The sequence below is a fragment of the Herpailurus yagouaroundi genome, unplaced genomic scaffold (genome assembly GCF_014898765.1).
Source record: "Herpailurus yagouaroundi ecotype Mexico unplaced genomic scaffold, PumYag 213, whole genome shotgun sequence".
NCBI lineage: Eukaryota > Metazoa > Chordata > Mammalia > Carnivora > Felidae > Herpailurus > Herpailurus yagouaroundi.
Genome location: NW_024412444.1, coordinates 10,246,313 through 10,271,024, shown reverse-complemented (window position 1 = coordinate 10,271,024; position 24,712 = coordinate 10,246,313). Strand labels below are relative to the sequence as shown.

Sequence of the window (24,712 nt, the reverse complement as noted above, 5' to 3'; positions counted from 1 at the left end):
AATATTACTTTTTAAGAAATGACATTCTTGGCTTGTGGTTGGAATATTCCCTCTTAACTCTTTGAGGATATTACTTATCTTTTAAAAAAAAAAGTCCTTCTCCCAGAAGATTCTCTTCTACCCTCCAAGTTATTTCGTTCTTGCTTGTTTGGGCTCTGTTTTATGTCAGGGGCTTCCCGCAGGTGTCTGGTGATCCCTGAGTGTCTGACCATAGCTAAGAGTGGGGCATTAGCTAGCTGCTTAGAAGTCTGGGTGTGCTTGTAGATATGTGGGATTCTCTATGGGGTGAATTGGGGGACTGTGGGGTCAGTGTCTTTGGTTCTCTCTCCTTTGGGCTTGTCAGATTCTCCAGAGAAGGAGTGTGCTATCATCTTCCTGTAGGCCACGCGCCTGGCTGCCAGCTTTCTGGGAACCAGGGAAAAGACGGCTGGGGGAGGGGGCTGTTAGCACGGGGCCTACAAACATTTGTTCAGGCTGCTGTTTTCTGAAGGGTAGCCTCATTCTCACCTATGCCTAATGTTCCCTGGCCCACAGACCCTCTATGTACCCTTCTGCCAGGGTGAGGTCAAGGAAAAGGCTCAAAACCACTCACAGAGAAGGAGGGGAACTGAGGGTTCAGAGCCTTCTGAAACAGACTTCCAGCCCATCCTGTGGGTCTTACCTTCATCCCCATTGCCAGAGGTACACAGCGCTACTAGTTCTTGGGGTTCTTTGGTATAACTTGTTTCCCACTTCTGATTTATGATCCAGTTTCCCCAGGTCTGCTAAATCACTGTCCATTTACTTTCTTATATTTAGGTTTCCTTTCCTGTTTTCTTTCTTTTTGTGGGTCTATACCTTTTTAAAAGTTTTAATCCCTTTGCTGGTGTTTTGTTGGGTTTCAGGAGAACAAAAGTAAATGCATATGTTCAACGTGCCATCTTCACCTGAATGTCCCCCAACTGAGATTTTACGACCTTACGACCTCTTAAACAACTATAAACTGGGTCAGCTAAGTACCATTGCACACAGAGCTGGTTCTTAGCATCACATGGAATAGCGTGCCATCCTTTATTTGTCATCTCAGAAATCAGAGGTTGATCCTAAGTAATCAGGCAGAGAATTGTGACACAGAACTTTTGTAAGCATGGAGTCTGTAACATACCTGACAACCTTGTAATAATAGGAAGATTACTTAAGTACATATGTGAGTAAATCAGTTTGTGGGTTCAGTGCACGCATAAGTTGCCTATTTGTGTCAGTGCTGCTGGTCTTGTCCTAAGTTGTAAGTCTTTGGCACCAAGGCAAGCACTTAGAAATGCCGTTGCAGGTTAAGAACAATCATGCTTATGAAGTGTTAAGGTGATCTTTTGTGTTTCATCATCACTGCCAATCAGGGCTAGAATATTATTGTCTTCATGTACTTTAAATGCTGAGCATTTCCTGGGCTCCTGGGCGGTTCAGTTGTTTTAGCATCCAACTCTCGATTTTGGCTCAGGCCATGATCTCATGGTTGGGTACTAGCCCCTCGTCGGGCTCTGAGCTGAGCGTGGAGTCAGCTTGGGATTCTCTCTTTTCCTCTCTCTCTGCCCCTGCTCCACTCATGCTTTCTCTCACAAAATAAGTAAACTATTAAAAAAAATGCCAAGCATTTCCAGATTAGATACACTTGGGCTGAACTGTGCAATACTCAGTTCTGCTATTAGTGGTTCCCACCACTGGAGTCTGTACATTAGGGAAAGTTTAATACCTGGGATATAATTCTATAAAATGTATTTTTGACAGTTTTGATGATTTAATTGAACATTTACCGACTGCCAAGTATCTGTTAGGTGCTTATGTGAAGCCATAAATGGTTTGTAACATGTTGCATGTTGTTAGAAATAAAACTAATTTGATCTAGTCTTTTTTTTTAAACTTTGTCATGAGTAGCTTATTTTTTAAATTTCAAATCTTTTTCCTTTTTATTATCTTAGTCTTGTAGATTATGTGAGCTATTGGAGGTCGTAGGGTAAGAGTCACACACACACACACACACACACACTATACCACCCCATATAAAACGGCATCATATTTCCTCAGAAAAGGTTGCATTCTCAAGGCAGCCCATTTTTCACTTAAGGACAGTGGTGACTGCTCTGTATTATTTTAATTTCTTTCTTCCAGTGCTCTGTTCAGGTTGGGGCTTTGGTTTCAATGTTTTTAAAGTGATCATTTAGATTATATATAATGTAACAGAGTGAAAGTATTGCATTAATATGTCATGACCCTAAACTACACTGCATTATGTTGCATTTAAGAACTATTTGTATTATTGTTTTATGAATCAGTGTATGAATTGCTGAGTTAAAAAAAAAAATCTCACCTTGGAGCTAAGGAAGGATTAAAATAAGTTTAGTCAACTTAGTAGGAACTCGCTTAAACACATTCAACAAAGACCAGGATGCGTTTGAAATAAACAGTAGTCCCACCTTAACTTTCATACAGTTGAGAGCGCATACTCTGGGGTCAGACAGGCCCCAGATTGTATCTGGCTCCTCCCTCGCTGACTGTGAGACCCTGGGCAAGTTACCTAACTCCCCTCAGCCTGAATTTCCTCCCCAGTAAAATAGGGAGATTAACAGTATTTGTTTCAAAAGGCTATAAGGACTAAATGAGATGATGTATGTGAAAGCTTTTGGCATAATGCCTGGCACACATAAATGTTCCTTAAATGTTAGTCATGATTCAGACTCATTAAAGTTTACATATTATGAATATGTGGTATGCTTCCTTTAGATACTATTCCTATTTCCTTTACAGTGTTGAAGAGTTCAATTGAGATAGTGAGATAATTTGTTTTTAAGCATTTTTATTTCTAATTTTTTTTCTTTCACTAATCCATAATGCTTTATGTTGATGTAATCATGCTAGAGTGTAAACCTCTCCAGAGTGGTTTGCTGCTTTTGCCAGACCCCACTTAGCAAGATTTTGGAGCTGAAGATTTTGGAGTTTGAAGTGAACAAAGGGTCTGGGGCTAGTCTCTGAAGCTCACCATGGTTTGAGGGCCAGCCACTTACCGGATGAGGGGGAGCAGATCCAGGTAGGCTGTTCTCACCGCATCCACTTGGGCCCCAGATAGGAAGCCATCGTGAAGAAAGTCACCCGAGTTTGTCAGGATGCCATGTAAAGCATAGAGGTCACAGAGGCGTTTGAGCACCTGCTGAATTGCTGGTTCATTTTCTAGTTTGTCCAGAGTTTCTGTAAAATTCTTTACACTGACATAATGGCAGTGTGCCTAAAAGACACAAAGATACATTAGCTTCTGATTTCTGACCTCAGAAGTCCTGGAAGCTTAGGAAGACTGCTGGAATAAGCCCCCTGTGGCCATGTGTTTCCCAGCGGGCTGGCAGCTGCCTTTTCTCCTGGCTGTGGGTCTGACTGAGCCTTTTTGATGGTGTGTGTGTGTGCGTGCGCACGCAGGCGTGTGCTTATGTTGGGGGCTTGTGGGCTCTGGAGCTCGGCCCTTAGCTTCCTTATTTTGTTTGGGGGAAATTTCAAATAGATTTGAAAAGTAGAAAGAATACAGGGGTATTGGAGGCTGGCCTGGAGACAGTGGAGGACAGTACCACTCTTCTTGAGAAAACAGCTGTTTATTGTTTGCCATGTTCAAGGCAGTGGTGTGTATGTGTATATATGTGCTTGTGTACGTTGTGGAGGAGAGAAAGTAGAGGCTCAAGATAGACACAAAATTTATCCCAGCTAGAGAGTAAACTCTGTGAGGTAAGCAGGGCTGTTATTTAGCCCATATCCAACAATCTTGCTTTGTCACTGGTTAAAATAAGACTTTCAGGCTCCTGGCTGGCTCAGTCGGTGGAGCATATGACTCTTGATCTCAGGGTCATAGTTTCAAGCCCCACATTGGGCACAGAGCTTACATAAAAAGCGTAAAACTTTTGGTACCAGTTGGTAAGTGACCACTGCCCTCAACCCTGTGAGAGCCCCTTGGGTCAGCCAGGATCCTTCCCTGGGACTTCCTCCTCCCCACAGCTCAGCAAATGAAGGATGAATGCCTGGCCCAGCAGGAGACTTTCAGGCCTCTGCCTCCATTAGGCCTGAAGTGCTTTCTGACTGGCCCTTGCCCCTGCCCTACCAGTTGTTAGGTATTTTGAATATTCCACTTCTCTCCAAGACAAATCACACCATAGTTATCAGGTGAGGTATATGAATTCCATGGGGGCAGGTGGGTAGGGAGGAAAGGAGAGCATATTAAATTCTTCTCAAATCTTTATGTATAGACAGATTAGCTGGTGATCTTGTCAAAATGCAGATATCCGGATAGCTTCCCAGTAAGGCCTTAAGTAGCTAGGCTTAGACTGTCTTGAGGGTTCAAAGAAATTTACTCAGGGGGACAAAGAATGGGAAAGGCCATTTGAGTCAGGGGGGATTTCCTGTGCACACGGCTGTACTTGCAGGAGGCTACAAGCAGTCTACTGAGGGGAGGACAGACTGTACACATTAGGGCAGGTGGGCCACCCGGGACCTGGGTCAGTAAAGGGCCGTGAATGACATGGTTGGTGATGTGGAGAACAAATGCAAAAGAAGTGTAGATGAAATTAAATTTCCTTATAAGTTGCAGCCCATTGACAAGTACTTGAGACAGGCCGAATGTGACATTCCTCCAGGAACTTCCAACTGCCTTAATGTTAATACCTTACTAGAGGAAAAAGCCTTAGCTTGACAACAGCCGGGTCTTCAGGATCCTGTAACTTATGAAAATCCTTTCAGAGACTTCCTTTGTGTCTACCCCTCCCAGCTTAAAAGTATATAATCACTTGCTCCTTACAACCCCACGGCAGCTCTTTCAACCCGTGGGTCCTGTCCCCGTGCTTTAACAAAACTACCTTTTTTTGCACCAAAAACGTCTCAAGAAAGAATTCCTTCTTGACCGTTTGCTCTTGAAGCCTGCATCAAATCACATCAGTTGGGGTTTCATTTTGTGGGGGTCAGAGAACCACCAAAGTCTTCCACAGGGAAGTGACCCCATCAGGTCTCTCACTTTGGGAGGGATCTGCCTTTCCCACGGAGCCTCCGCACGGGTGCGAACGCCACCACTTTGCCACCTGGACCTGGTGTCGTCACAGGCACGCAGAGTTTGCAATATTTGGAGGTAGAAGAGGGACAGATGTGCTCTGCTGCCTCTGTGGAGTCAGACAGCCCTCCGTGCTCAAACCGGATAGACCCTGCTCCCCTGTTCTAAGCTGGGGGCCACATCCTTAATTTCTCAGGACCATGGGTTGTGGAGTGCAGTGATCAAAAAAGAACTGCCTGAGGGCCCCGGCCTCTGCTTCTGTGACAGGGTGAACCCCACTTTGGCACCATGCTCTGAACACAGTGAACTTTATTTACTTTTTGTATATGTTGGTTTAAATCTTGCATCCTGCCTAATTTGGGTGAGGGGGTGGGATGTGTTGCATTGCCAGGTGCATCTTTAATTTTACATGTATTAACTCATTTAATCTTCATAATCATTATAAAAGGTAGGTACTGTTATGAGCTCCATTTTGCAGATGAGACTGAGGCACTGAAAGATTAAATTCCTCGCCCAAGGTCACATGGCTAGTAAGTGGTAGCAACGAGATCCATATCAGAATAGTCCACCTCCCGGTTAAGAGTCTGTGCTCTTAACTACTACGCTGTGTTGCCAAAGCCATTAGAGACCGAGGCTGGATTATAGTGGGTACCAGCATTTGCTCCAGTGGTGCTAGGGACTGACATCTCTCCGAGGCAGGGTCTCAGATTATAGGGTGAGAGCCCATCCATCAGAGCTTAAAGTTCCTGTCGATGCCCCTTTGTTTTACATACTGGGAAGTTACAGGCCAGAAAAGGAAGGACAACCAGGGGTCAGTCACATAGAGAGGAAACTCCTACAGAACTTAGGCCAGGGCTTGTTCCTTGTCCACCACTCTGCCACTGTCCCTAGTCCCCTTGTGTTGTTGTCACTCTCTACCTGCATATTCCTGGTTTCTAGATGGGACCCGGTGGGTGCTTAAGGTTCCTGCAGAGTACGTGGTTCTTCCAAAGCACGAAGCTCAGACATTGCAGATTTCTCTGCCCATTATGACTTTGGAGATTTATCTTGGGCACCATCTCCCCAGGAAGCCACTTTTCTTCAGCTTACAATGGCTGGGGGAGAAGGGACTTGCTCTTCTCCTCTGGACTGGCTGAGCTTGGTGCCCCTAAAACTTGGGGATCACCTCCCTCCCTCACACACAGTGGCTCTCTGGGGACACAGCTTGCATCCATGAGGGAAAAGAAAGCAAAGCAAAGCATCATAACTATTTCCTACCTCTGGGACTTCATTCCTTTTAGTTCTGTTTCCTCATCCTTAAAATGGAGATTATGCTGCTCTCACCCCCAGGGTTGTGTGTGTTAAATGAGGTAACCCTGGCACGCATTGTCTGGTCCTTTGGAAGGCAGGGCATAGGTTTGGAAAATGGATGAATAATGGGCAGCTGTGGTTCCTTTTTTGGTAGTCTGATGAAAGCACAGCCTCGGCTCACCCTCCTCTGTGTTAATAGGACATTTAGCATAGCAGGGAGTGCCCCTGCGGTGGACACAGCCCAGTGGATGGTGGCAGAGTTAATACCAGCACCAGCTGATGTGGGAGGGGTGGTGGGTCACCAGGTGGCGCTCATGCCCAGCCTGCCGCTTGAGGGCTGCTACCAAACACTTCTTTGGGCTTTCCTGCCATTTCCTGGGCCTGATGCCTGAGGATTGAAGTGTTCACCATGGTTTTCCAGCTGTAGGTAGGGTCAGAGTGCCAGCTGCCTAAGCTCGAGCTCTTTCTCACCCATTACTCTCTGAGACTTGTTCCTTACTTCTGTGCTCTTAATATGCCTGCATCCACTCACTTTTCTCCATGCCCTCTGCCAGGTTCATGGTTGGGACCACCCTCAGTCCTTGCCCAGACTGCTGCTGCCTTCTCCTGACTGGCCCCCATTGCTCCCTAGGCAGCCTGCATGACTCTTCTACGATGAAACTCTCATCACCTCACTCCCCTGATACAAAGTCTGCAAAGATGTTCCATTGCAATGAAAACAAAACCAAACTTCATTGCAATGAAAACAAAACTAAACTTCTTGCAGTGATGCACAAGGTCCCAGGCCTAGCCTATCTTTTCTCCTCCCCAACCTGCCTTCCTCTTCTGCTTTCAGGCTTCCTCCTGTAGCTCCTCCTTGAGGATCTGTATTTTCTCAAGCACCATGCCTTTTCTTGCCTCTTCCTTCTTCACCTGCTGTTCCCTTTGCCAGGAAATCTTCGTTTCCAAAACCAGAGCCTCTACCCTTTGGCTGGCTAATTTCAGCTCATCCTGGAAGTCTTGGCCTACATGCCACTTCTGGGAAGACTTTGTGGTCCTCAAGCTGGGTAGAGACGTACATCTCTGGGATCCTGTGGCAGCCTGTGTCTCACAGTGCCCAGCCCGATGCCTGGTGTTGAGGGGGTGGTCAAATATTTGCTGACTGAATGTGAATTATGCACAAACACAAAACATAGTAGAAATTGAAACAGACATCTAAGGATTGCCTGTGGGGCTAAGGGGAGACTTAACCTGCTTTTCTATCTGGGAGGAAATATTTGAACAACCTGAAGCAAATCCAATAACACTGCCTCATTACATTTTTTTTTTCCCTAAGAGCTGTCAGCAAGATTGCTTTGGAGTTAAGTCCTTTAATTAAAATACCCTGCACGAAAGCCTTGGAAGTGAAATGAGGGCCGCCACTGAGCAGGGCTGGGGAATAATGGCAGAGCTCAGATTTTCTCAGCATGGTGGCCTGCTGGGGAAACCAAATAGGCCCCTTTCAGTTGGAGCTTCAGCTGATGGGCAGCTCACCTTAGCAGCCTGGACGTGCATGACAGTGGTCTGGTTCCATGCCTCATACCTGTCAGCCCCGGACTGCATCAGAGTCTGCAAGTGATGCACTGAGTCCTTTATGAGCCTGAAGGCCAAAGAAAAAAAGGTTCAGCTTCCTGACTGAGTGGGAAAGGGACTGGTGGAGTTTGGTCTCAGGCTGCCTGGGGTCCCTCAGAAGTAGAGATACAGTAATTCCCATTTATTGACTATTTGTGTTACAAGGCTAAATGCTACACATTATCTCTTTAACTCTTTTTTTTTTTTTTTTTAAATTTTTTTTTTCAACATTTATTTATTTTTGGGACAGAGAGAGACAGAGCATGAACGGGGGAGGGGCAGAGAGAGAGGGAGACACAGAATCGGAAACCGGCTCCAGGCTCTGAGCCATCAGCCCAGAGCCCGACGTGGGGCTCGAACTCACGGACCGCGAGATCGTGACCTGGCTGAAGTCGGACACTCAACCGACTGCGCCACCCAGGCGCCCCCTCTCTTTAACTCTTAGAAATTTTTTTTGAATATTTATTTGGAGAGAGAGAGCTTGAGCAGGGGAGGGGCAGAGAAAGGAAGAGAGAGAGAATCCCAAATAGGCTCCAACTCGTGAATCATGAGATAATGACCCAAGCCTGAGCTGAAACCGAGAGTCAGACACTTAACCAACTGAGCCATCCAGGTGCCCCTCTCTTGAACCCTTTTAAGGGTAGGCATTCCCAATTTACAGTGGGGAAAACTGAGTCCCAAACTGGTTAACTAACTGGTCCAGGGTCACATAACTAGTAACTAACTGGTCCAGAGTCACATAACTAGCAGCTTAACCTCTGACCTGTAAAGCCTGAGCACTCTAGGGCAGGCACTGACCCTCCTTTGTAATGCAGACACCATCCTGATACCAGTAACTTCTGTGGCTGAGCAAAGACAGTGGTTTTCCTGTAAAGGCTAGTGAGGCCTGTCAGTCACCCAGTCTGTTTCAGGTTCTTCCTAAGGAAACTTAAAAGGCAAGAAAAGAAAACCAAACAAATCCTTGTTCTCCAAACCACTAAATTGGTCATTTGCCATTTACTTAACCTTTTCCTTTTATTTTCTATTTCCTGACCATCCGCTCATGATCCTTGGAATTTGTATGCAAAGCAAACTGTTTATTAAGCAATATTTATTTTTTGTCTTGTCAGGGAATAGATAAACAGATGTCACATTGAGGTCCAAGCAAAAGTCAGTATAATGGCATTTTAATTACCCTGAGCAGCCTTATTTTGCACTCTCTACCTCCCCTAACTAAAATATTAGATCTGTGAGGCTTAGGCTTTTCTTGACTGGTTTACTAATCTGTAGTACCTAGAATAGTGCCTAGCACATTGTAGGAATTTAATATTTGTGGAATAAATAAATGAATGTCCAGAGTTGCTCGTGATTTTGAAACAATTATTAACTATCCTGGGAACCACAGGTTGGGGTATTAAGGCCTCTATGAATATTGGTGTTTACTTTTATTTATTTGTTGGTATTTACATACTGATGTGGTACTTACACATGGTACATTCGTTGCATTGCAAATCACAGTAAAAACCTATAGATATAAAAAGTTCCTTGCACTGACCAGAGGGGTGATGTCCTACTAGCTCAATGAGGATGGGGAAGTGATGGTGGCTGATGGATGTGACTTCCCCTTCTCTGCCCACGGTGGCAGGAACTGAGAGGACTGAGGTTGGGGAAGGGGGTGCTTTTCAGAGGAGTATGCACGAATGCTCACCCATCCCATCCCAAAGGCCCTAGTGTAGGAAGGAGCCCGTCCCCAAGTGGAATGGCCAATTTCTTGCTCACCTGGCTGCCACGTGTGCCCAGGCCGTGGTGTAGAGTTGTGGGTGGAGGAAGTCAGCTGCTTTCTGGGCTGGGCACCTGGCCAGGTCAGGTGCAGTCAGGTACGCAACAGACTGAGGGAGAGATCTCTGCGATGTGGGGACTTGGGATGCCTGAGCTTGCAGGTAGTTTTTCTCCAGAAACCTGGGGGTGGGGTGGGGGTGGGAGCCAGTGAGCAGCGGGAGCCCTGTGGGATAGACCAGCGCCCCTATCTCCAAAAACACGCACTCTTACACTCCCTATAGGAGAACCAGGACCATGCAGTTTCTTGCCTGGTCCCTCCTGATGGTTATCCTCACCCCAAAGCCCTCCCCCCCCCCCACCTCCCCAGCTGTGAGGCCCTCAGGGCCATGCACCCGGAGACTGTGGTTTCTTCCACAGTGAAAGGAGGCTGGAACTGCAGAGCTGGGTAGACACTCAGATCCTGAACTGAAACCCTTCTGGTATCTGAGCAAACAGAATTTATTCTTCTGGTTAGGATCTTGTGATTTGGGGATTTATGCTGAATTGTACAGTGGCAGCAGAGATTAAATTTTCTTACTTGAGAAAGGATAGGTGTAAGAAGGCTAACACGAGTGGGAGAATTACAGGTGACTCTCGGCTTCTTTCCTGTGATGATCCAGTGCTTATAGGCTCTGGGCTCAGCCAATCCTGGATTCCCAGGCAGCCCTGTTGAGACCTCTGTGATGCTTGTGGAAGTTACTTCACCTCCCTTGGCCTCAGTGTCTCCATATTTAAATGGGGATAATAATACTCACCTGATAGAAGGTTTGTGAAAACTGAGAAAATATTTGTATTGCTTTTATAATGTGGGACACAGAATTTCTAACACATGATACTGTATCCCCCTTATAATTTCAAAAAAAAAAGCACCATAATACTACATATGATAAATTTTTTCAAGAATATTATATAGCCTATTTGCTAGCAAGCCCTTTCTCCTTGCATGGGGAAACATGTGCCCTGTTGAGTCACCCGAGGATAGATAAATGTGAAAGGCCTGGTCAGTCTGAGCCCCCACAGACAGAAGAGAATGAACAGAAGCCACCACTTGTCGGTTGCGAATCCTGGGTCCCTTCCTGCCTCTCAGGTGGGAGCCTCCGTGAGCAGGCCCTGTGCTAAGCCTGAGGACAGTTGGTGGGCAAGGCCCCAGGAGCTCTGGCTCACGGAGAAGAGACACTCGGATGGTGTTGAGTGGGAGCGCCAGGGCGGGCATCTAAGCAGCGCCCCGCAGAATGAGCCGCTTACAGCAGCAGGCCCAGCAGGCCAGGCCAGGCCAGAGTATTCCGGCGAGGGAAGGGAGCGTTCGTGAAGCCCATGCTGGGAAAGAGGAAACTTGGCCAGCTGGGGAAGGGAGGTGGGGGGAGTGGAGATGGGGGTGGGCAATGTGGCATTTTCCCACTAGCAGTGGGGAGCCACCGAAGAATGTGAAGTGAGGGAAAGCTGCACTCTTCTCCAGCCTTCCTAAAGCTCCGGATGGGCGGGATCCAGACTGCGTGGGTTGGTTGGGTGGTCTCCGCATGGCCCTGCCCAGCGTCCGTTCCCACCATGGACATTGGCTGCTGCTTCAACCCACGCAGGGGCCTTACCTGGCCATCTGCAGGTAGAGCACAGTGTTGTCACCCTCGTAGGTGCAGGCGGCTGTCACTCTGGCGACCAGTGAGGGCAGGCCACTCAGCTTCGAGTAGCCATGGCCGCCGCAGGCTTTGCGGCACAGCTCAGTCCCCCAGCTGCACAAGTCTGACGCCATGGCCTTGAGTCCTGAGCTCAGTGCGTGAAGCTGTGAGAACAGGGGGTCAGGGCAAGTAAGGGGGCCCTCCGGTAACAACCATGCTTACCGCTCATACAACCTGCTGTATGTCCACGACAACCCCATGACATAAGATTGTTTCCTCAGCTCTCAACTTTATGACTGAGAAGGCTGAGACTCAGAGATGTTATGTGACTTGCCCAAGATCACACAATGAGGCAATGTAGCTGTAGTAAAGACAAAGGAAAACTGTCCAGGCCAGTGTCTCCAGGATCCCTGGAAGAGGGTGCTTCCAGGACTGGGCTCACCATCATCCAGGAGTTGCAGATTTTGCTGGTCAAGTGGGGTTGTTGGAGAGCTGTCCTGTGAGGGTGGAGGTCCACCACCAGCCCACTGGCCTGAGTTGTAGGAGGAGCTTCCAGGCTGCAGACCTGGTTTGAGCTTTGGCTTCTTGAAAGCCTTTAACCTATCTTTCAGACTTTTAAGTTCTTGGGAGGAAGGTTATGTTCCTTAACCTCTCTGTGCTTCACTTTCCTAATCTGTAAAATGGGAATATAAAATGCTGCCTGCTCTACAATTGAGGATTAATGAAGCTATGCTTATGAAGCCCAGGGTCTGGTGGACTAAATGTTACAGTATATCTAAGTCCTTGGTCCTTTATCTGAGACCCTAGGGGCCGGATGTATTTTGGAATCAATGTTTTTTGAATTTTAGAAAGCTAAAGCAGGGCATTTAAGGTAGATTATATATAATACCCAGAAGAGTCTGGGGCAGCCTTAGTGATCAAACTCATTAATATTTCTGCTGCAAAATGTATATACGTCCAGTGGGATAAATCAGATCAATTCAGGTCAAATTGTGCCACCAAATGTGTTCTCAATGACTGTAATTTTGGGGGGCTTTTTAGGTTTCAAATACACACCAGGGATTGTGCTTCTGTGTTGTATGTATTATGTGTGATTATTCCCTCTAACATTTTTGGAGCTTTCTGGAGGCCAGATGTAGGTGGATTTATATGTCGAGGTACAGTTCACCCTGGGTGCCCTGGGATGTTGGAAGGCTGAGAGGAGATAGTAGAAGGAGCCTGTGGGAACAGGGCTGTGGCTGCATCCCAGTGATGAGAACAATTTCAGCCATTTCCCAGCTCCTGCATCCCACCCCTCCACCCCCAGCAGACAGCAGGTACCTCAGGCAGGAGGCTGAAGTCTCTGTTCAGAATGGCATCATAGGAGCTGTGGAAGAATTCCAAGAGGTTGCTTGTCAGGAAATGTAATGCATAGGCTGTGGCCAGCTGAGGAAAGAGTTTCTGCTGCTGTGTCTGGTGGTCCAGGACTTTTGCCTCTGGGTCACTGAATGGAAGAAAAGAAGAAGGTTTAGAAGATTGCTACATGCCACCTCCCCACTTCCCATATCCCCAGTGCCATAAAATACTTAAAAACTGATAGCTTTTGTGGGGGGGCACCTGTTGGTTAAACATCTGATTCTTGATTTCAGCTCAGGTCATGATCTCATGGTTCAAGCCCCACATTGTGGCTGACAGTGCAGAGCCTGCTTGAGGTTTTCTCTCTCCTACTCCCTCCCTGCCTCTCTCCCTCGCTCGCTTTTGCTCTCTCAAATAAATTTTAAAAACCTGATAGTTTTTTATAACTCACTGCAAAACTTGACCTGAACTGACATGAAGTTATTAATGATCTTAAAATTCTATCTAACATGAATATCCACACAATTCTCTGCAGAAATATTGACATGTTTGCTTATGGATGTTGCCCCTTATGGGGGAAGTTTACAAAATTACAGCATATGCACCATATTATCCTGCTAAAATATGAAAGTTATGAATTCCAACACATTTGGTCCCAAGGATTTCAAGTAAAGGGTTGTGGTCTTGTACCCCCGATGATTTGAAACTTGACCTTTCAAAGTCCAGGTACACATCGTATGTGCTGGGAGGTACATTGAGCCTAATCAGTAACTCTGAGGATGTGAACTTGGGTCTGATGGAATCCTAAGGTAGGGACTGTATTTGCCTTGTCTGTTGCTGTGTCTTTAGTGCCCGAGACTGTATCCAGCATGAAGGGGCCTGGAGTAACTATTTTGTGGATTAAAAGAAAGCATGAATGTGAGGAGCCTCCCATGGCTCTCTGGGAGGAACCCAGGTCAGCAACCCCTCACTTAGACACATACTATTATAACCATACTTGGGACACTTCTGCAACCCAGAAAACTGAAGTCTGGACGGGACGGCAGCAGCACCTTTCCCTGGCACCCCTGTCCTCCAGAGAAGACTCCCTAAGCCCAGGAATCTGAAGCCCGGGCCAGCACGGGGACCCTGGGTTTGCCAGAGGAAAGGGTCCTGGGCTACGGGCCTGGCATGCTTTGTTGCTTTTTACTCTTAGCACTGCCCTGAAAGATTGCTCTTGTCACCCTGTGTCATAGGTGAGGAAGTTGAGGGACAAAGAGGTGGGGTGACTAGCATAAGCTCCCACAGCTGGCAAGTGGCCTAGTTGTGGTCCACCCAGGTCTGCCTGGCATCTGACCTGCAGTCCATTTTGCTTAGACTGCTGGATCCTTCAGTCCATGGCATGAAACATCGCCAGGTTCTTGGGCTGGAAGTTCTCTCATCTTCACATTACAGGTGAAAAAACTGAGGCCCAGAGAGGGCAAAGGACTTGCCCAGGGTCACTTGGCAGAGTTGGGACAAGAACTGGCAGGTTGAAGCCCGTCCCTCAGCACCACTAGTTGAATCAGTTATGGCTGTACCTCCCCTGCCATGCTCACTGGGGCACCATATGCTCAGCTCCATGTTGCCACATCCTGGGTGCATGTCCCCATTTGGGACATAGTGGTCGTATATTATTTTCTGTTTACAGCAAAATTATTTGCCGTTTACAGGCAGTCCTGTATTTTCTTTTGCTGAATCTGGCAATTGTGTGCGTTTCCACAGGCATGCATATGCATGGGTACACATACACATGTTAAAAAACAGAGAGTATTGGCTATTTGGTCCCATAGGGCAGAGGGAGGATTAGCTTGACACAGTCACATACAACAAAATGGATCCGGACTTGGACATACCACAGGATGCTGACAGTTCCAGCCAGACAGAACCAACTTCAGTCGTATACTGTCTGGTATGACAGTTGGGCTTTTCCAGACACAATCACTCACATCCTGACAGAACAAACTCAGGAGCCACAGTCACCTGCAGTTTGGCAAGTGGCTGACCCAGACATACTCAGCTGGTCATAGCCGGGTAGGACCCAGTTGGATTTGGACAGACAGACTGAGTTAGATTTGATGGTCCAGGCCAAAGACAAATGATCTCACAGAAACCCCATGGGGTCAGATACTGACAGACACAGGATGGGCAGCCAATCAGCCAGGGGTTAGAGGGAGCCAACAGAGACCCTACAGACATGGCCAGATGGGCTAGGTCTGGGCAGGTGTTGCGTGTATGTTACGGGGGTGATGTGTATTCCCAGCACCCCACTCTGGCAGAGGGGTGGCAGCAGGGGGCAGGTGCTGTGGGAATCAGAGCTAGTTCTGTCTGTAGTGGTCAGCCTGTGGGTGCTTCTTGCCTGGGCCGGAGGCAGGACTGCCGGCGGATGACCGAGTAGCGAATGGCGATGACACAGGCCTTCTGCAGAATGGGTGTTACCTCGCCCCAGAGCAGATTCACCCGTGTTATCACCATGGAAAGGTAGTTGATCTGCAATTTTCCGAGCTTGAGGTAGGTGCCATCTGGCAAGACCTGGTGGGCCAAAGGCAGGTGTTGAGTCTGAGCCAAGACTCCCCAGACAGTCCTATACCCATAACTATGGGCTTCATGCCCTGCAGGCACCACAGTCCTCAAACCGCTCACCTGGGACAGATGGCCGACTACCAGCCAGAGCGTGCTGGTGTGGCCACGCTGATCGTTAAACACACCCGTGCTTTTTGCGAAACAGCCACTGCCCTAAGTGCCTTGGTTCACAGCTCCTCACCTTGGACACCTAGGATCTCCCCCAAATCCACAGCTTAAAGGTAATGCCTGGCAAGATGGGGACCTCCAGAACTTCCTCTAACACCCGGCCAGTGTCCGGTCTGTGATTGTTTGTGTCTAGGCCTCACTGCAGGTAAATATGCTTTCACTCTCAGCCCTTCCCTCTTCTCACATTGCTTTGCCACCCTACCCCATGACTGCTCTACCTCCCCATTTACCCGTGGTAACTCTGAGGCTCAGGTAGGCCAAGTGACTTGCCCAATATCACACTGCTTCTCGACTGGGTTTTTACACAGATCTGTGGGATACCAGAGCCTCTCTGAGGTGGGGTCTGTTTCTCTGCCCTATGGGGGAGGACCCAGAGACAGCAGCAATCTGCAGGGGGCCACCATCCCCTCTCCAGGCAGTATAAGCTTGCAGCATCTCCAGGACCCCCACCTGTGCAAAGCGACTCAGCATGTTGTCTCTGGGGATCCGCACATGGTCCAGTCGCAAGAAGCCATGGTCTGTACAGTCAAAGCCCATCTTGGGCCCGATGTCTCCAACAGTGATTCCTAGAAGGAGATGGAGACGGGAACATCTATCAACCAAGTACTTTGTGTGGGGTACCACACACACGTTCCAGTTCCTCTGAGCCTCACGGCAGCCTGTGACATTGGGGTTTTATACCTGTTTTGCAGGGGATCAGGCTGAGGTCAGATTGGGTGCTGATTCTTGCTTAAGTTCACCCAGCCAGTTAGCATGAGGGCTGTCCAACCAGACTCCTCCCTGCCCAAGGGAGACATGTCCTAGCTTCTCCCATGACCTCTGGGGCCTCAGGACAGGGAGGCCTGTCCTGGCGGGGGTCCTGGGAGTCACATGGACTTACCTGGCAGTGGGGTGTGGTCCTCGAGGCTCCGGATGGGCACAATAAAGGCATGCATTCCCTGCCGGGCTCCTGAGCAGATCAGCTGGGCCTGGACCAAGGCATGGGTGGCTGACTGTCCCACTGAGGGCAGAAACACGAGAGGCCCAGCATGATCTCTGGTGTAGGAGGACTTGGTGTACAGAGCAGGCAGGCTGACTCTCCCCATCAGGAGCCTGGATGTGGGTCCAGTCTGTAATGAGTTAGGAGGACCAGTGTGGTGGCATGGGGCAGGGCAGAGCACTCTATGAGGCCAGGATAGGGTTTGTTTGATCTGCCTTCACAAATGGTGTGGGTCAGAGGAGGATGCACAAGGAGCCTGAAGGGTAAGGGGTATTTTCCAGGGGAGGAGGGCACACAGGGAAGGGAGGGCAAGGCAAAGGGAGCAGTGTGCTCAGAAGCTTGAGGGCTGGCTTGGCTTTGTGAGGCCAGGAAGAGGAAGAGATAGCATCTAGGGTAGCAAAGCAATGCTTTTTCGGGATATCCCTTGACTCACCTTGACTCCTCCTTGGAAGTGACTGGAACAGTCCAGAGCACTTTAATGGGATTGTCTGGCTCTAGAATGCACTAGGTTGGAGGGCTTTGTGGACAGCCATTCGGTGGCTGGGGGTTCAGGGGTTCTAAATGTCAGGTTTGTGGAGCAACCACCCCAGAGTACACAGGCATGGGGTCGGGAGGCTCAAGGAGGCTGCTGGAGATCTTAAGTCATTTTCTTGGGAATCTGGGAGATAGGGTATATATGTCAGAGCTGCAGGAGTGTGCATGTCAGGATCCGTGGTGAGAAAACTGGTCCCTTACCACAGGGAGAGGAGTGCTCTGCTGCCCTCTCCCCGTCCCAGCTGATGGGCGCCTTTGTGGCCTCAAAAAGTCACTGATCCCAGAGAGGGGGAACTGCCTCAAAGAGCCAAACAAATCCAGCAGTGTTTTGCAAAAGGCACTGTGGGATGAGCAAGCTTTTTGTTTTTTCTGTCCCCAAAAGTCTATAAATGAATCTATCATCCACCTAATAATAATGAATACAGATAGTTGCCATTTCTCAATATCCAGATGGTGCCGGACCCTGTGCTGGTGCTTTCCAGTTCCTGCAGGGCAGGTATTACCGATGAGCCCCATTTTCCAGGTCAGGAAACTGAAGCTCAGAGAGGAAGGAGAGTGATGTGCTCAAGGTCACTGGCCTGGAGGGGGCAGAATTGGGATTTCAACCTAGCCTGATTGCAAATGTCGTTTCTTTTTTTCTGTGGCTCTGACATCAGACATCTGACATCTATTCCTTCCCTCTCCTCTCTCATTGCGCTCTCCTGTAGCTCCCTTATTTCTCGGAATTCTCTCTGTCTCAATCTTTCTCCCTCTCTGCTGATCTCTCGCCTGTCTCTTTGTGCTTAGTTGTATTCTTCATATTCATTGTGTTTTCTTCCCCATGTAAGTGTTCATCAAATGGGTCTGGAAGTGCCACAGGTGTGCCCTGGGAGGTGTGTTGTCACATCTGGGGAAGAGGGCTTTGGTGGTGCCCCCTCTCAGGAAATCAGAACTTCAGGGAAGCAAGGTGTGGTCGCCACCTGGTGGCCACCGGGGGCAGTGTGGTGCCAGTGACCCGACTCTGAGCCTTCCTTCCTCGGTGTCTGGAGCAGCGGCAGGGAGTGATGTTTTTCTCTCTAACTGTGTGATCAAATGGAAGCCTAATCATTAACCTGGGCGATGAGAGGACCTGGGGTTGTGGAGAGTGCCTGGGACTAGGCTGTGGTTCTGTGATGTGTGTGTGTGTGTGTGTGTGTGTGTGTGTGTGTGTGCGCGCGCGCGCGCATGCGTGGCGTCTGTGTGTGGGCAGCATGCTTGTGAGAGAGGCCTTGGCCCTCATTCCCCACAGTTGAGTTGGTTTCCTCAGCTACTTCAAAGTTCCCTTGGAGGCCTCTCAGCTGCTCGCTGATGAAATTATTCACATCCCACCTGTTTAAAGTGAGACCCCGAAGTTCAAGAAAGTGAATTGATTTGCTCAAGGTCACCAGCCTAGACCAGGGCATCAACCCAAGGTGCACTGGAATCAGAGCCAGTGCTATTCTGCTGTCCAACTTTGTTCTCACTGGGGACGGATGGGGCTGGGGGGGGGGGGCGATGGATACTCACGGTCCCCAGGCCACCATTTGGTGGCAGTCATCGTGGGGCTGTGTACCACAAACTCCTGGGTGGCTGCATCATAGGTGGCTTCAGTCTCCAGGCCCTGAAGATATGTCCCTTGGAATCAAGGAGGGGAGTTAGACATGGGGCCAGGGTAGGCATCTCACCTGGGGAGGAGTGTCCTGGTGGGCCTGGGGCTGCCAGGCACCCGCCTAGTCTGGAGTGGGGGGAGCTCCCCGCTGTACCCTCAGGCATCTCTCCTCTTTCACCCGTGGGCTGTGAGGGGGACACATGGCCAGCCCATGACAAGGGATGGCCACTGACATTTCCAGAAGGAATGACTTGCCCATTGCTAGCTCATACGACCTGTTTGTGTAAATTAGAAAAAGGTACCCCCTCCTTCAAGACCCTTGCCTGCCACCCGCTGGAATGTTTTCACATGAAATCTGTACAATGTCTGACCACTGAGATGTGAATGGGCTCTCCGGAACCTTGCACAACCTGCACACGGTGTCAGGAGCCCTGGCTCACCGTGTCCCAGTTCTGTCTGGGCGTATGTTGTGATGATCTGGAAATTATTGCAGAGTGGGGCCCATTTGGCAATCTGCTCCTCTGAGCCCAGGCTCCTGAGGGCTTTCAGGAAAAGGCTGTGTATATTTAAGGCCACTTCTCCAGAAACGGCTCTGTTGGGGAGAGATGCAGTGGTTGAGTAGTATCTTGGAGACAGGGACCCGGTACCATCAGCCTGGCAGCATGCAGGAGGGAAGGGGCACCTGCCATCCTGCTTTCCCAACAGCCACTGACTTTAAAGTAGGGGAAAATCACTCATGGGGTTAAGGGTTTCCAGGTGATCCCAGGTAAATTCCTCTCTGGTGGGGCTACCCTGGGAGTGAGTACCTGTAAGCATAAAATAATTCAGGACTGTTTTCCGACCAGCCCAGGCACTTTGCTATTGTCTGGATGTGGAATTTCCTCTGAACAGCGGCCTCATAACATTCATTCTGGGTCATGAAATAATTATCCTTCAGGCTGCATTTTGGATCACTGTGGATGATGCTCTCTTCCAAAAAACAAAGAAGAGAAGGCTTAGAGATCTGGGTGAGGTTCCTGGCGCCTTCAGATCTTCCCACCCGCTTGCCTCATGGATGTGGAAAGGAAGCCAGACATTACTATCATTTTACAGACACAATGACCAAGCACCCGAGGAGGGAAAGTGACTTGCCCAAGATTACAAAGCTATGCAGTGGCAGAATAAGGACCAGCACCCAGGTTGTCTTCTGCTTAGGACTCTTCTATCCTTCAGGTGGGCTCAGGGAATATGAACAGGTTTAAGACGTCTTTAGAGCCCAAAGGAATGAATCTCTAACGGTGGGATTTTGAGATCAAATTTGTTATTTGAAGTTGGGACTGCTAGCGAAGGGCTCTTCTTCCAAGAAAAGGATCCCAGCCTCTTCTTACCAACTTTCCTCCGGAGTGTGGTGTTCTCGGCTCCGCCATCAAGGATGTTGGTGAGCCGTTCCACGTTGAAAGACTGTATGTTCCTCTCACACTCTATGTCGGGGTGCACTTGCCTGCTCCAGGTATCCCCCAGGGACACTCGGTGCACTGGGCTGCCCATCCTAGCTGGGATCTGCTTGGTGCCTGAGGAGAGATACTTCTGGCCTTGCTGCTCTGAGCCTTGGCGGTTGTGGAGGCGGTGGGGGGGGGGGGGGGGGTTGCTAAGAATGTGTGCAGGGTTTGCTGTGAAGAATACAGGTTCAGCCTGGCTGTGGGGGATGCACAGGGGTCCCGGGGGAACACAGGAAGTGTCCAGAGCTTAGTGTCCGTCAGGGGCTGCTTAGCATAGGAAACTAACCCCCCTTAAGTATTTGAGTGCCACCGTACCCTACCGTGCTGCCTGTGAGCACTTGGCTGGAATTGCATGCAATAATCGCTCAGTAAACGGTAGTTCAGTACCTGTTTGTCGAGATTTGGGCAAGATCCGATCACAGAGCTCATGCTCTGTCCACTGCAATGTGTGTTCACAAGAATTGCCTGGGGGAATTCTCACAAAAAGTCAGTTAACTTCACACACGTAAAAAATATTTTGGTGAGCTTGAGCGTGTGGCCTCTAGCCACAGCGCGGGAGGTGGCCAAGAGTTGGACAGGGTCTGACCACAGAGCACATGCTCTGTCCATGCTATGGCCCTGCCAGGGGGACTCACTGTAGGGAGGGACCTGTGGTCGTATAGGTCTTGGGCTCATTTGGCCCATTTCTGTGAGCTTTGAGGGGAGGAAGCTTGCCTCTGACCTGGGAAGTGTTCCCCCTGGGACCCCTGTGCGTCCCCCACAGCCAGGCTGAACCTGTATTCTTTGCAGCAAACCCTCAGACTCTCAGAAGCTCCTCTCACCCCACTGTAAGACAACCACCGGATATGGTCCATTCTGCTTCTTAGGTATCTCAAATCCATTTGTTCCATCCCCATGTCTATCCCCCAGGCCGCCATCACCTCTCACCTGGCCTCAGTGTCTTGACTGTCTGTTCTCCTGGCTGCCAGGCTGAGCTCTTGAACTGTAGTCATGTTGTTTCCCTCCGCTGCTTGGAATTTGCCCCTTGTGTCCACTGCTTGTAGAAGAGAGTCCATGCTCCCTGCACTGCCCTTTGTCCTGTTTCAGCTTACCTCCACACCTGGGTGGGGACTACCCCTCTCCTCCTGCCCTGTGCCTCTGCTATTTCCCCCAGTGTTTTTTTTTTTAAAGGACTGTTTTGTTTTTTAAATAATTTTTAATGTTTATTTAGTTTTGAGAGAGAGACAGAGTGTGAACAGGGGAGGGCAGAGAGAGAGGGAGATAAAGAATCTGAATCAGGCTCCAGGCTCTGAGCTGTGAGCACAGAGCCCAATGGGGGCCTCAAACTCACAAACTGAACCCTGAGATCATGACCTGAGCCAAAGTTGGTGGCTTAACGGACTGAGCCACCCAGGCATCCTCCCCCTGGTGTTCCTGGTGAGACCCAGCCTCTAAGGACCCTTCCTCTAAGAAGCCTTCCTGGTGACAGCAGCACCCCTGGAAGAACTGAGTGCCCCTTTGCTGTCCCCTGGGGGCTATTAGAGTAGACAATATGGCTTATTTACTCGAATGTCCCCCTTCCAAGGCAGGGAGTGCCTGGGTGACCACTTCTGCTTTTCCTTGGATCCCATGAGCTTAGCTCTCATGTGGCTTGCTGTAACTCTTTCCTGCAGGCAGCCACTATTTTGATTCCCTTTCTTCTTCACCACAACCGTACAGATAAGGTATTGTTTTTACCATTTTACAGAGAGGTCAGGAAGGGAAGGAAGGAGACCCTGTAAGGTCACACAGCACATATGGCAAATGGGATTCGTATGCAGGCTTCCAAATCAAAACTCCTGAGTAGATGGCAGGGCCATGGAGGGTCTGACAGGGGGCCTGGAGGGTTCAAGGAGCCCCTATCATCTGCCCCCACTGAACCCCTGCAAGGTTGCCTCAATGGTCTCCTGTCTTCCTGCTCTACACCCTAACTTCTGCTGTCTCTTCGCTGTGCTTGAACACCCCAGGCCTCCCCAAACCAAGCCTCTGCCACGCTGTATCCTCTGCCTGAAACACTCTTCTTCTGGAACACTCTTTCCACAAATGTCCTCTTGGCTCTCTCATTACATCCTTCAAGTCTTTGCTCAATATCACCTTCTCAGTGGGGCCCACCTGACTGCCCTCTTTAAAATCCCACACCTCCTCTCCCTGCTCTACTTTTTCTTTTTTTTTAAATTTTTTTTCAACGTTTTTTATTTATTTTTGGGACAGAGAGAGACAGAGCATGAACGGGGGAGGGGCAGAGAGAGAGGGAGACACAGAATCGGAAACAGGCTCCAGGCTCCGAGCCATCAGCCCAGAGCCTGACGCGGGGCTCGAACTCACGGATCGCGAGATCGTGACCTGGCTGAAGTCGGACGCTTAACCGACTGCGCCACCCAGGCGCCCCCTCTACTTTTTCTTCTAACATACAAGGTAATTTACTCACTTATGTTCTTGTTTATTGCTGCCTTCCCTATTACAGGGTTAAGTCCAAGGGGGCAGGGGCCGTTGTCACATTACCCTAGCATCCTAGGGCCTGGCCTACAGGAAGGGTCTAGGAAATAGGGGTAGAAATGAAATGAAAGCAGTGCTCGGAGTCATTAGGAGTGCGGGAAGGGTCATTACTCAGGTGGGACAGTCCTTAGTCCCCAGTACTCAGGCTCCCAGTCCCTCCCCTGTCTCTCGGCCCAGCTCACCTGTGTCCTGTGTCTGTCCTGCAGGCTTGACCTGGCCTCTCTAGCGAAAGGCCTGGGTTTCCTATGGGTGGCCCAGCCCCTTTCTCCTCCCCTAGGATGAGCTGGAACAGGAAACACTAAAGGCAGCACTTGGCAGGCTGTCCGCTCTCAGTTGTCCCTGGTTCACTGTTGCCGGGCTCAAGTTTTTCCCCTGCCCCTCTGTCTTCAAGTGGGTGTGACCATGCTGTGCCAGAGCCAGAGCTGCCCAGGAGGATTTCTCCATGGAGCATCAGCCACTGAGCCTCATCTTCCTCTTCCTCTCTCCACCTGCCTGGCCCTATGTCTCAGAGCCAGTTCCCAGGAACATGCAGAGACTTGCATTCTGTGCAAGGAAACACCACCGCCCTCCCCTGGAGTCCAGAGGCCTGGGTTCAAATCCTGAAGATGTGACTCTGAGTTACTTCACCTCTCTGAGCTTCCCTTCCCTCATCTATAATTCACGGGGTATAAAGGAAAGCTCTTGGTAAACTGTGAAGCACCAGGATTTGTAACTTGAGACTATTACTGTTTTCGTGGTTCCCCAGGAGAGAATTTCTTAATTTCCAGGAGTGATGTTGAATGGTGGAACTTCTGATTCCCTGGCAGTCTGCTGGTGAGATATTCCATGGGCAGGCGTGTGAGCGCTTGGGTTGTACCAGAAGCATTGAGTTGATTTATTACCTATACATCTTTTTAAGTGCCCACAGTGATCTAAGCACTGGAGCATAGCAGGAAGCAAAAACAAAACAAAACAAACCTGTACCCGTCCCCTGACCTTGTGGAAACTTGGGACTAGGGGGCTGTTGGGGAGACAGTAATCACAGTAGGAATGAGCAGGAAAACCTACATGGGACGCACACAGTCACTTCTAATGAGTTTATAACTTTTTTTAACTTAAAGCTTTATCGCCCTCTCCTCCTGCTCCCGCTGTTCCCCAGGCCTCTCCAGCACTACCTGTCTGGCTCCTCTTTATCTTTTCATCTCACCACACTGTTTTAGGACGTCACCCTGGTCTGGATTAGAAGTTCCTGGACCTGCTTTCTTAGCTCCAAGTTTTGGGTCTTTGTCCCCAGTTCCTGGCACAGAGCCCCCAAACCCTTGCAGTCTCCTGAGTGATAAGGACTATCTTTTGCGTCTATGGATGGGGGCCCATAGGTAGCTTCAGGGTGGGGCCTGGTTGCTGTAAAGAGCAAATCTTAAAATTACAGCACTGGAATTTTTAGTCCTCCCCAGCACACCCTCCCCACCCAAACTCCAGGGAGGGGAGAGAGGATGCAGATTGAGCTAATCGCCAGCGGCCAATGACCCAATCGATTATGCCTGTGTAATGAAACCTTGGTAAAAACCCCTAAGCAACATGGTTTGGGGAGAGTTGGTGGACACGGAGGTGTTGGGAGGTGGCCCAGAAAGCTCTGTGCTGCCTCCCTTCCAAGACCTCGTCCTCTGCATCCCTTCCAATAGGCTGTTCCTACGTTGCATCCTTTATAACCAACCAATAACCATAAGTAAAGTGCTTCCCTGAGTTCTGTCATTCTAGCAAATTACTGAACCCGGGGTAGGGGGTTGTGGGAACCCCTGAATTTATAGCCAGCAGGTCAAATGTACAGGTGGCCCCTGGGATTTGCACTTGTTGTCTGACATGGGAGCAGTCTTGTGGGACTGATCCTTAAACCTGTGGGGCCTACACTAACCCCAGGAGTTGGTGTCAGAATTGAACTGAATTGTCGAACACACAATTGTGTTGGAGGATTGGTTGTTGGTGTGGAAAAACCACATGTTGGTGTTAGAAAAAGACACCACACCCTTGGTACACCCACTACAGTGGTGGGTATTTTGTCTTTAGCTATTGGTTTTTGTGTAAATCACTAATGAAAGCAAGCACTATGTTGTTCTTGGTCACCAATACAGTCCCAGCCCCAGGGACCCAGACCAGGTCTAGCCCAGGGTAGGTGTTCAA

At 49.2% G+C, this 24,712-nt stretch overlaps 1 protein-coding gene and 1 long non-coding RNA gene across 4 annotated transcripts in view; one reads left to right on the top strand and one right to left on the bottom strand.

Moving 5' to 3' along the window:
- The window catches only part of ACOX2 (acyl-CoA oxidase 2), a 30,759-nt gene extending 7,902 nt beyond the window's left edge, over positions 1 to 22,857 (bottom strand). The window contains exons 1-14 of one of the 3 annotated variants that reach the window (XM_040454605.1): positions 22,738 to 22,791; positions 22,488 to 22,595; positions 19,931 to 20,113; positions 19,370 to 19,532; positions 19,004 to 19,155; positions 18,482 to 18,589; positions 16,325 to 16,444; positions 15,895 to 16,010; positions 15,053 to 15,225; positions 12,661 to 12,823; positions 11,314 to 11,504; positions 9,689 to 9,868; positions 7,853 to 7,958; positions 3,039 to 3,256 (exon numbers count right to left, since the gene is read on the bottom strand). In XM_040454605.1, coding sequence (XP_040310539.1) covers positions 3,039 to 3,256; positions 7,853 to 7,958; positions 9,689 to 9,868; positions 11,314 to 11,504; positions 12,661 to 12,823; positions 15,053 to 15,225; positions 15,895 to 16,010; positions 16,325 to 16,444; positions 18,482 to 18,589; positions 19,004 to 19,155; positions 19,370 to 19,532; positions 19,931 to 20,090 — 1,850 coding nt within the window. In that variant the 5' untranslated portion in view covers positions 20,091 to 20,113; positions 22,488 to 22,595; positions 22,738 to 22,791. Of the gene's footprint in view, positions 1 to 3,038; positions 3,257 to 7,852; positions 7,959 to 9,688; positions 9,869 to 11,313; positions 11,505 to 12,660; positions 12,824 to 15,052; positions 15,226 to 15,894; positions 16,011 to 16,324; positions 16,445 to 18,481; positions 18,590 to 19,003; positions 19,156 to 19,369; positions 19,533 to 19,930; positions 20,114 to 20,968; positions 21,161 to 22,487; positions 22,596 to 22,737 lie in introns of those variants that run through there. The other 2 variants (XM_040454604.1, XM_040454606.1) reach the window with 2 other exon arrangements.
- The window catches only part of LOC121016794 (uncharacterized), a 112,710-nt gene that overhangs the window by 4,187 nt on the left and 83,811 nt on the right, over positions 1 to 24,712 (top strand). The gene's annotated exons all lie outside the window — the stretch shown is intronic.